General features: G+C 46.6%; 1 protein-coding gene across 1 annotated transcript; it reads right to left on the bottom strand.

Annotated features, from left to right (window-relative positions):
- Positions 1-457: 457 nt before the first annotated feature.
- On the bottom strand, positions 458-11,944 carry LOC133342096 (sodium channel subunit beta-3-like). The gene is made up of 6 exons (XM_061551032.1): positions 11,301-11,944; positions 7,568-7,737; positions 6,572-6,667; positions 5,148-5,295; positions 3,923-4,061; positions 458-3,194 (listed from the first exon to the last, which is right to left on the bottom strand). Exons 1-6 carry the CDS (start codon positions 11,362-11,364, stop codon positions 3,110-3,112), a joined length of 702 nt encoding a protein of 233 aa, XP_061407016.1. The 5' UTR covers positions 11,365-11,944; the 3' UTR covers positions 458-3,109.
- Between the last annotated feature and the right edge of the window lie 623 nt (positions 11,945-12,567).

The following is a 12,567-nucleotide window of genomic DNA, read 5'->3' on the forward strand; positions in this document are numbered from 1 at the left end:
GCACGGTCGTAAGCAAGCAAGCACGCAAGCACGCAAGCAAGCAAGTGAACTTAATATAAAGGATTTAAAAATGCCAGAACCCACCGTCGGGGTGACATCTAGAGTTCTCATCATCAACTCTGTAAATGGCGCTAAATATCCATCGTAGGCTGGAAGATATTGTAAAAATCAACATAGGCTTTGTGCATATGCAAAAAAACCATCAGCATTTCCTGAACAATTGCATTATTGTCCCCTTGTCTTTGACCACCATTGCAGTTAACACTTTGCTCAAACAATTATTGTGATGGTGGCCTAAGACAAAAGGAACACAATCCACTTCAAGCAATGCTGATAGTTTTTGCAAAACACAAAGGCTGTGATCTCTAGTTCCGTCGCACAGAGTTTTAGAGCAGCACTTTTAGCCGGTGTTGTACGATGCTTAAAGCGCACACAAGCACACATATCTGCGACCTGATGTGTTTCAACAGCATCTTTAATAGATATGTGTAAAACGTTGACAGTGGAAACGGTAAAACGGTTACCAATTGTAATTTGGCCAAGCAAACGTGGTCCCTTTAAAATGACGTGTACGTTTGAAGGCTTGTTGGCAGAAAGTAAATAAATCAAACGAGCAAATCAAAGTGATGCAACACGCATGCAGGCAAGCCGTTTTCCCACAAGGACTCGAGTCAGGGTGCAGTCATCCCGCACGAAACGTCGAATTGTGTCCGTTAGCGCCAGGGCTTCATTTCAGACGGGAGAATATTTCCACGCCCGGCGCACCACATCCAGTATCCCTCTCGCTATGGGTTGTATCTGCTAGGCACGTGCCACGTACTCCAAACTACCGGCGACCTGGAAAATACTTCAGAAATGTACGCGCTGGTTAGCACTGCACTCACTTCATACTCAGATCGATACTCATATTTCGGCTCTCCCTGCATGCGGTCAGAAAACGTCGCAGCCGTTTTTCTTTGGAAACGTATTTCGTGCGAATACTACTCTACATGACACTACATCAAATAACAAACGTCATGCTCAGTACAATATATGTGCTGCTGCATGCATTAAACATGACTTAAAAAACTAACTCCGTCATTCCGTGGGATTAAGTACAACTTTAGCTTCGGAAGGATTATACAATATCAGCCTCCGATCCCATCTACTCGCACTCAGTGCGCTTTGCTCTCCGATGTGTGTTTCGAGTTGTATTCTGTGTCGATCGGCAGGATGTCTGATATTTCACTTCACGTGCTGGAAGCAACAGCAGCAGCAGCAACAACAAGGCGGAACAACCTGAAAAGCCATCGGAGAGCCATGCAGCACAACGCGAGAGAACCAAAGCAGTAGTATAACGTGCCCTTAAACACCAACAAGATATGTATAATATGCAAAGCATTAACACGATAACACTTGGTGTTTTTAAACAGCCCTGTCGGTGTCTCTGCTTTGCGATTGGTGCGTTGTCAACGGACTGTGTGCAGGAGCAGCACAGACATTATTCGCTCCGAGATTAGCAACGAATATTAAAACGCTTTATTAAAGAACAAGAATCAGGGCTTAATTTCAACTGGAGCTGTCTGGGCCCGAGCTCTGTAAAATGTCCCTGCCTCCCCCTGTCCGCTGTCAGGGATGGGAGGTGGGGTGGAGGGGGAGATCACAAGAATTGGGTGTTGCGGGGGGCCTCAGAAAATATCACATGAGAAATTAAACCCTGATAATCATTTAATCACTGTGTTTTATGCATGAGTGTTCAGAACATTACAAGAAATGCATAGCTTTATCCAATCCTACATATAAAAGCTACAGAATACGCAAAATTATTTCATTAAAAAAATCGTCGCATGGCGTAGAACACAACACCAAACTTAAGTGTCAGCGTTTGTTGTACGAGTTAAGGCCATCTACCCCCAGTGAATCTGAACCATCCAATCCACTCCTGTACTCACAAATTGTATAATGCCAGTTATAAATCCAGCATTGTCGAGTCTCAAGACTTTGTAACGAGGATCCTGCAGCCTTGGGACGTTTGGCTGCAACCTGTTTTGCACATCGGACAAATCTTGAGTACGAAGCGAAAAACTAACAAACCATGCATACGAGGGGGGGGGGGGGTGACATTCAAAGGCCTACATGGATGGGGTTACAAACCCATTTGCCGTACTGTCATTTCGTGGCCACTGCATCATAGGCCTAGCCAGTTTCATACATCTTTGCATGATCAACCAGCCCCTGATGTGTATACGTTACAGATAACCACAAGTTTGGAGATGCAAAACAAGCAATACCACCCCTTTTATGAAATCAATACAAGATCAAATGATGTGAGGATACAAAATAGAAATAAAAATTACTAAAAATGATCACATACACCGAGTTTCTGATAAGCAAGAGAAATCAACGTTTTATTAAAATCAAAATAACCTTTTTTATATCTTTGAGTTGCGTAAGTTTCTTCCTTTCCACTATAGAATTGACTCTTATGAAGGGTTTACTAGTGTTGGTGTACTTTGAATCGTTCGTTTTTTTTCCCACAGGTGCTTTCTGATTAGAGATGTCTGTTACTGGATCGAATCTGTGACATGTTCTGCAATTTACGCACCGTTTTCACAGCAACCTGATATGCGCTGCCTGTGATTGGATGGAATTCGTCACATTGAGATTATTTATGCTTCCTATTCACCATGCCCTACATGCGTTTATATTTAACAGAAATACCTTTTTATCCAGGTCATTAGGTACTATTTCTTGGAAGGGCATCTGAATACGCATTCTAACTATTTCCAAGTAATATTTTGTATAGAATATATAGTGCTTCATTATCATCAACCATTTTTAATCCACTGCTAAATTAAGGCCTGGTCGTCGTCATCTCTCATGATCATGCGGTACAGTAAATCACCCAGCGCCTGCACACGAGGTAATCTCATCGCTCCATCTGCCTCGGTGGACATCCTTTCGGACGCGTTCCATCTCATACGTGGGGGTGTGAGTGTGGGGAGGGAAGAAGGAAAAAAATTAAAACATTGGAAAGCCGACGAATGGCGATGCCGACGGCGCCCACCCCGCCGTGCCGTGAGAGAGCAGCGCTCGCGGCGTCCCAGCTCCTGGCGGCTGCACGAGCGGCTCAGGAGCTGCTCTTGAGCTCTTCCTCCGCCTGCTCCGCAGCGCAGTTCTCCTTGTTCACCGGGGCGAAGACCAAGAGGTCCGTGCTGCGGCGAGGCGGGAGAGGGGAAAAGGAGGAGCGAATGCTCACGCGTGCACGTACAACATCGACAGGCCCCGTCTCTAACGCCTCGCCGGGGGAAGCGGGTATTTGACCGCACTCCAGCGCACGTTGGTCAGAGCGGATTGGCGAGGGTGGGGAGCGCAGGCGGGAGAGTGAGAGGGATCGTACTATGATGGGGTTTGCGACACTGCTCTCGTTGATGTGGAGTGTCATACGTCATACCGGACATGCTCCCAGTTTTATTCCAGCACGTGAACTCAAGCCGTGCAGGTAGAACGTTCACCAACCTTCGTCAATAGCACGGACGAGCCCGTCTGCGTGGACCTCATCATTATCAATATAAAACTAAACTAAAACTACTTTCTATTTTTTCTCAGGTAAGGCTCACTGAGCTATATACAGATCTTTTCAGAAGCGACCTGGCCACAAATCATAGTTCAAAAAAGTGACTTATCATGTGCAAATTTATAGCAAACAAAAACTCTAAACGCGTGTTTCTGAATGTGGAGGGAAAAACAGGTGGACCCGGACAAAAATCAGCACAACCGTGGGGGGAGACACACGCAAACTCCAAATAAACAGGCGTCGGTTTCGGGATCGAACCCACGACCTCCTGCATACAAGGCGAGAGCGTTAACACCTCGCCACATTTTCTGAATGCATAACGTGCACAGTGTGCAGCTTGTCGTTAAAACTGGTTGTGACACTCACACTTTGTTGTGCTTGTCTTTGTCAGCCTGCTTCACTTTCATGTAGCACGTGATGAGCGTGAAGATGAGCAACACGGTGCTAGCGACGATCATGAAGTACATCATCACCTCCGACACCTTTGCCGTTATGTTCGTGAAGGCTGCGCACCAGCGAACAGGGAATAAAAAACACGGTCTCTCTCTTGTTGCTGTTGTTGTTTTCATTTCCCCCCCCCTGGTGTTATGCCAATTGCATATTGAATACTTAGAGCTGGAATTTAGCAAAATTAAGTGGAGAACCAAATTTAATGTGATGGGGGATTTCTGGTGCAGATAAGGCTCGTAAAGGAGATCCAAAATGAAGGAAATCTTACAATAAAGTTGTGTTGAAACGGGCCAAAGTGATCAAAGCGTTGGCCAACACTTAGAGATGAAAACAAGTGTAAAAAGGGCTGCGTTTATAAATATGCACATCTTGCCCTGACAGCTACCCCATCGCCTTCCGTAGTTCTCAGTCAAAACTTCTCAGAACAAACCCACGTTAGAAAGTGGAGCATGTGTGCGAATGTTTTCCCCTCTATTGTTTGAGTTTGTCAGCAGTATCAGAGTGATTTTTTGAGAGCCCCGCTTGGCCTAAAATAAAATAAAATCCTCAGCTGTTTACCCACCACCCATGCATGAAGCCCAATACTCAGAAGTTGCTCGCCTTGATTATTTCAATTCTGGTTTTTAAATGTGACATACGAATTGTAAAGGGACACCAAAGTCAAAAATGAGCTAAACTATTTAAATTTTCAGCACGTAACTGGCAGCAATACGCATAACGATGCTATGACTTTAATAACCAATGTATCTGCAGGTTTTATCTCTGAAGCATTGCATTGCAGCAATTATAAAATGCAATGTATTTTACTTAGGATCAATCATTAAAACATGTACAGGTTCTAAACTGCACCACGTTCGCACTGCTGCTCAACTGATTAAACCATCGTGTGCTTGCATCGCAGACCACGCGACATGGCAAGATGGTTCGCTCTTTCTTCACCACGGCTTGATAATCCACCACGTTGTTCCTATCCACACGGTCGCAAAGATTCTAATTCATTAAGTGTCTTCAAAATTGCTTCTATTTTTTGTGGAAACCATCAAAGTCCCATGCCTTGCGCTGCAGCCCCGCTAAAGCCCGAGGCCGTAATCCGGCCGCTGTGTGCAAAGACGTCGTGGTGAGTGGTGTGGCAGCTTCTCACGTTCAGGGACCACCTCGAGATGGATGGTCTTCGTCACAAGGAACTCAGGGGGGTTGCGGATGGAGGGAATTACGGGGACGCGGCGGATATGGCAACGGTAGGTCCCCTTGTCCGCTAATTTGGTGTCGTTGATCTCGAGGGACACCTCCTGTTAGTGGGGAGCATCATCGTTACCATCGTCGTCACTTAGTACGTACGCCTGCCACGCAGGCCAACTCGGGGCGCCCTGCTGTAGGGCACCCCCTTTGGCAGCTGTCACTATGCAGCACTGGGTGGTGAACGCAGCCCTGGCCAGCGAGTGGGCATTAGTTGGGCAGGACGAAGCCATAATTCTGCGTGGCTTCCCAATTAAAAATGAATGTGAAAAATTTGTATAAAAATTTAACACTTGGACTGTGACGCCAGCACAGATGGGCGACTATCTTTTGAATAACTTGACAGGATCTTTAAAGAAAATTGTGTATCTTGATGGTTAATATCCCTGCAAGATTAACCGTGGATTTCGCCGGGCTTACACCGCCAGCCTCTGAAATAATCACCAAACTCGCCGAGATATTATTATTATTCATGAGCCAGCCATAGGTTTTATTTTTTACCAATAATAATTTCTACTTTGTAACCCGCCGCAGAGTTTCCGCTCGCTCTCGAAGAGAGACAACGACTCGGAGATGCGAGCAGGAACCAAAGACGAGCGGGAAGGGTGAGTAGGTGGCACGCCAGCGCCAATCTTTCACCCCAAGCTCTGTCGTCCTCTATATACAATATTAAAGTTTTATCGGCCTTCAGTTTGTACATCACTGCACATTTTACCAACTACAACGCTTACAATGCACATACTCTCAGTTACACGTTAAATCGTGAAATAAACCATGAAAATGATGACATCGTACAAAACCCATGTGGACAATTACACCGAGAATTATTAAAAGCACTAATTTATTTTCAGCATTTATCTAGAACTTTAATCAGTGTTTATTATTTTGTAGATAGAAAATATTATTTAATACTGTTTTGTGTTGTATTATAGAACCGTCATTCGAGCAAATTCAATTTCATAATCGCTCAGGCACCACAACAGCTGGAAGGCAAGCCACCAGATGGTGAGCAGGGGCCGACAATTACCCGAGCTCTGCAATCCTCTACATCTTAAGATGTTTTCAGCCAATACGGGGGGACAACCCTTTATCCCATACAGAAGGGACAGATGGAAATTAGTCCACACTTTGCTGGACCTCCTCCTGGTGAGCCAAGGTATGCCTCCTCCTCAAGGCCTACAGAAACGGAGTTTCGCAACATTTGTGCGATCCAACAACCCTTACCTCCACAGTACTGGATTACAGGCATGCACCAACAACACCCGACATGATATGATATTGTTTACCTTACGGAGGTTATTATTATCACAGAACTTGTATCATACCTACCTGGTAGTCCTCGCTGTAGACGAACTGCATACGACTGCTGCCAAACTGCAGGTTCGTGAATTCAACGTCGTCGCCATTTCGTTTCATCACCAGGATCTGCACTCAGGTGGTGAGATGTTTTTTTCGCTTTGCTTTGTGTTTTTTGATGGTTATGAAAAACAGTGCTTTTTTGCCAAACAAAATGAAAAACGGTGCAGTGGTGAAGAAAAACACATGGTGGACACCGACAAAAGAAAACGTGACATTGAAAAGTGTGAAGAGAGGCGTAGAGTGGCGTGTGCTTGGAATTACAATGACAGACAAACATTGAAGGGGGCACCCAATGATGATATCAGGTAAGGCTGCCAATATCACAGTTTCTCATATATTTAACAACAACAAAAACACGTTTGTGTGCCCGTATTGAAACGGCTGTACGCCGTATGGATCTGAAGACTCAATTTCCCTGTACAACAATACGGGTGAAACGTATGGGTTGACAGGTATTCCTTTAACTAGAACGCTTTCTATCCACTGCTAGATGACGACCTCCCCAAGCAATCGCCATCACAAATGGGCCACATGCAACAGCTAAACTAAAATATTTTATTCACAAAATAGAGCCCACTGAGCTCTTAGCTCTTTTTACAGAAGTGACCTGGCTACAAATGATTGCTCACCTAAGTGGCTCATCACGTGGACATTTATAGCAGCCAAATAATCCGAATGTATGTTGATTCGAAAGGTGGAGGGAAAAATTGGATGACCCTTTGAAAAATCCATGTGACCCTGGGGAGAGACACACTCAAACCCCACACATACAACAGGCATCATCAGGGGTCGTAATAGAACCCACGACATCCTGCTATACCTGGCGCGGTAGCTAACAGCTTCGAGCCACCGTGGCGCAGCGTCGCCCGCGATGCCCGACGGCGATACGAGGGGCAAGGAGAGCGACGCGGGAAAGGAAAGACAGGAGAGCGAGGAGAGAGAGGGGAGTGAGGAGGCGTGGCTCACGTTGACGGCCGTCGTGTTCTCCCCGTCGGGCTGGAACGTCCACGTGACGTCCACAAAGGCGTCCTGCTCCTGCCGCTTGCGACACGAGATGCACGTCAGCTTGATCGTGTCGTTCTCCATCACCTTGTCGACGGAATCCACCTCCACGCACACGGCCTCCGCTGGGCTTGCTGCGTCAAGCAGAGACAAGAAAGAGGCCCCCCCCCCCAAATCCTCTTGTAGCTTACGCAGAATGCCGAGGGCGCGAGGGTCGTCAGCGAGAACCGACGAACACCGACACGGCACGCGAGGGGAATAGGTGGCCAACACCACGCCCGGCCGCTCTCGTCGCCCCAGTGCCGATGTTTACGCACTGCGGCAGGTACTCGTTTAAGGCCGAGTCGACCTAGGGGAGGCCCAGTACCGGTTAAAATATTCACAGCTGCTGTTGATTGTGAGCGATCATCATCGAACTCGGGTCGATTCCGATTGCTAATTTTCACAGATGCGGATAATCCCAGCAGCAGCTTTGTCGTATCACTGGCTTTTCCTATGGCCAATTTGGCAAATTATCTGGCGATTATAGAGTCAATGCCTCATCCTGCTCCTCCCACCACCCACGTTATCCCGCCCGTCCTGACACCGCTGTTGGATTTGTTAACGAAATGACCGACGGAAACAGTCAAAAATGTGCATTTATAGTCAACGATGACTATGAGCAGACGAATATCATCAAGCGCGACGGTGGCGATGACTGCCCGCCAGAGACCAAAGCGCGACTAAGACGAGATAGATTTGACGAGGATGCATGGAGACGCAGGTTTTCTAACTTAGTAACGCTAATAGAGACTGCAGTGCACTGAGGAAGACCTAAGTGATAACTGGCTAAAATAAACATTTAAATCAATGGGTTCACCGAGTTACCATAGTCCGCTCATAATCATCCCCCCCAGGGTGGATAAAATGAGTAACTCAGGTGTCATTACTCCTCCATCAAGGCCTCACTAAGTCTCAAAACTCTTTTTTAGGAGGTCCCTGATACACTGGGATCTTTGGTTAATTCCTTTTGAAATAAACATTGAGCACTTTGCTCCATGTGTACGGGAGGGAACCTACGTACCCGGAGAAGACCCACCGCACAGCTAGGCTCATGATCCCACTTGCTGTACTGTCATCTGGTGGACACCTCTCACCCCAGCATCCATCACATGTCATGGCGAGTATCCGTTCGCCTTCAGAAAATGTGTGACCGTCATTCCCACCATCTCCCACATCGCATCTCAACGGCAGCGGTGGCATGAACTGCCCCGGGCACATAATCATCAGCAGCGCCAGATACAGCATCAGTAACGTGAGCAGAATTAGTGGAAACCTATCCATCAACACCAGCAGTAGCATAATCAAAAGCATTATCAGTAGAAACAGCAACAACAGCAGCAGTAGCATCAGAAACATCAGCAGCCACCTCAAAATCAACAGCAGCAACAACAGCAAATGAAACAGCAGAAACAGAAACTGCAGGAGGAACAGCGTGGTGGGAAACAGCAGCAGAAGCAATATCAGAAAGGGCAGCAGCAGAGGCAGCGTTAGAATCAATGCGGTACAGTATCAGTATCAACAGAATCAACAACAACAACGCCAGCTTGGGCGGGAGCAGAAACATCACAAACATAACCACAAGCAAGCAGCATCGGGGAAGCGCATCAGAGACATCATCAGTGGCAGCTGCGCCCGCCTCGAATCTTCCACTGCAGAGACGCCCCAGTTCATCCCAGATCTCACACGACTCCTCTCTCTCTGTGTGTGTGATCACACGGCTCAGTATGTTGGAATAAGCATTCATCATCAACGACCTCGAACAACAACTGCAACTGCATCGTCAACAACAACAACACACATCTAGTTTAACACGTAGGCTTTCGCGACCAATATTATTCATAATCAACATTTTTGGGTTTCGATCGCGTTATTTATAAATGTACAATTTACAATTTGGGTACGACGTTTCGCTGGTAATTGCATCCAGCATCATCGGGCAATTCGCCAGAATGGTGAGGCTCTGCTGTGCTCTATATAAGAACGGGAGACACAGCAGAGCCTCACCATTCTGGCGAATTTCCCGATGATGCTGGATGCAATTACCAGCGAAACGTCGTACCCAAATTGTAAATTGTTGTGGTTTCACGCTGCAACACACCGGTGGGCTAAAGCAGTGAACTATTTGTCTTTTGTCAACGTGACACTTTTTTACTGATTGGCCGTGTCGGATGGTGGAGGGTTACGACACATTTATAAATAACGCGATCGAAACCCAAAAACGTTGATTATGAATAACACACATCTACAACGCACACACACACACAAAAGCCCCTGGGGCTGGCATGAAGGCAGCAGGAGCAGGCAGGCAAGGCGTGACCCTCCTTCTGCCCCGCGGCATAATGCAGCGTGACCCCTTCCTGCGCTAATGTCCCCGTGGCCTCCAACAATCTCCCTGCATCCCGAGCTGCCGCCGTAGCGCAGTCGGTGGTGCGAGTGTGACACATTGACACGTGGTGGTGGCGATTGGCCTCGTGTGTGTAACATGATGTCGTGATGAGAAGGTGGTGGTGGTGTGGTGGGAGATGTGCATTCGTGTTGTTATATTGGGGAGCGGTAGTGGAGTGGTGAACGCAATGCGCTTCGAACTCGACGGCCCCAGTTCGATTCCCGCTCACGACCGATATATGGACCGGTCATAAGCCTCCCCTAGGTAGACTCAGCCTTACAGCGAGTACTCGGTGTGGTTGTGTAAACATCAGCACTGGGGAGACAAACGCGGCCGGGAGTGCGGATGACCACCTCGTGTGCCTTGGCGACCTTCATAGAAGCTCACTAACAGCACTTGTCCCGACTTTCTGTTACAGAAATGGTCGTGTTTATGAAAACAGATAGACGATGATGATGGGAAATGTTATTATGATGATGAGAATGTTGATGGGATCTGTGATAATGCCCTGTGGTGATCGTGATATTTAAACGAAACGGGCTAATGATAATCATGACATCGATGCCTTAATAAAGAGTCATTCATGATTATGTTTTGTAAACTTGCATGATAATGATGCGGGCAACAACGTTGGTAATAATTATGATATTACGTAGAAAAGGATGACGTCACCGAGGGTATGACAATGACGATCATAAAATTAATGATTAATTTGGTGATGATAATATGAAAATGAATATTATCATTGGTTTAGTCGCGATGATGATGTTAACCATGGCGTGATGTAGGATGGTTCTCATTGGTTTGTTCATGATGAGGATAATGATGATGACAACGATGTGAAATTGGATGATGATGATGATATCAAAGAGAGTTCGATGCAGATCATGGAAAATAATCAGTGGTCTCAATGGGTTGGTCGTGATGATCATGACGTGATATGGGATGATGATCATTGGTTTTGTCCATGATGAAGATGATCATGACGACGATGTGACATGGGATGATGTCAAAGAGGGTGCTATGATGAGTATTAGCATTGGTTTGGTCGTGATGATGGTGATAATCATGACGTGATATGGGATGACGATTGTCATCATTGGATTGGTCATGAGGATGATATTGATGATGTGAAATGGGATGATGATGATGTCAAAGAGGGTGCTATGATGATGAAGACGATGATGAGCATTCGTTTTGTTCATGATGAGGATGATGTTGAGGTCAAAGAGGGTGCAATGATGATGATGATGTAGAACCCACACGTACCGGCTACAAGGCACAAGGCGAGAGCAACAATCACTCCTCCTCCTCCGCTGCAGCAAACGGCCATGGCGCTGGCGAGAATGAGCAGCAGCAGCAGGAGGCTGAATCCCGCACGAGCGCCTCGGTTCTAACACCTGCGCTAGGTGTGTGTACGTGTGTGTGTGTGTACGTGTGTGTGTGTTCAAGCCGAGCAGCACTTTGTCCCAATATCCTGTGTCGGAGGCTACACGGGGATGTGTCTGTATCGGTCTCCTGCTGCCTTCTCCTTTTCACAGCCACGCGTATTCGTGAGTGTCTGGTTGGGTCCTGATATTAAATCACGCGTGTCAATTGTGTGTGTGTGTGCTTGTCTGTGTGTGTGCTGTGGGATTGTGTGTGCTGTGGGTGCCGGGTACTGTATCCCCTTTAAAGGTGACGTGCGGCGAGAGAGAGCGAGATGATGATGGGTGTAGAAGGTGGGGTGGCAGCTGCAGCTGATGCTGCTGGATATGATGATGGGGGGTGTGGCTCCACCTGCGGTTTCTGCTGCCCAACGCTGCCGCAATAAAATATTCCGACGCAACGAATATTCGATGAATATCGATTTTTTTTCTTATTCCCAAAATGCCGTCAAAATTCTAGATTTGAAGCTTTCGTGACTGCAAGGATTCATATTCTTAGGTTTTTCGGTAAAGTCACGTAGGTAAAACATTAAAATTAATCAAAGTAAAATAAAATAAAAAATCACGACGTTTCGTCACAAAAGCTTCCGTCTTCAGGTGAAACCGTCACAGCCACGACAGCTGTATCAATACAGCTGTATCATCAATACTATACAGCTGTATTGATTGTACAGCTGTCGTGGCTGTGACGGTTTCACCTGAAGACGGAAGCTTGTGTTGCCTCCGAAACGTCGTGATTTTTATTTTATTTTTATTTTATTAATTTTAATGTTTTACCTACGTGACTTTGCCGTCAATATTATTCCTATTCTCCTCTCGCTCTGCCTCCCCACAACACTGTCACGACTGTTCCACCGGTTGTCTGCGTTGACTGTCACCAGACGAATGATCGCAAATTCGCAAGCAGAAGCGCCAACCATTCGTGTTGGGTAGCGGTCGTCAGCTGTCTTAGGGGCCGTCAATAAATGACGTCACGCGATTTTTGACGATTTTTTACCCCTTCCCCCCTCGTCATACGGCGTCACAAAAAGTCAGACCCCCCCCCCTAAAATATGACGTCACAAAGCTCTGCCCCCCCCCCCCCCTAAAATAAAACATGCGCTTTAAAC

Source organism: Lethenteron reissneri, chromosome 13 (assembly GCF_015708825.2).
Source record: "Lethenteron reissneri isolate LAM-NWPU_2019-01 chromosome 13, ASM1570882v1, whole genome shotgun sequence".
Lineage (NCBI taxonomy): Eukaryota > Metazoa > Chordata > Hyperoartia > Petromyzontiformes > Petromyzontidae > Lethenteron > Lethenteron reissneri.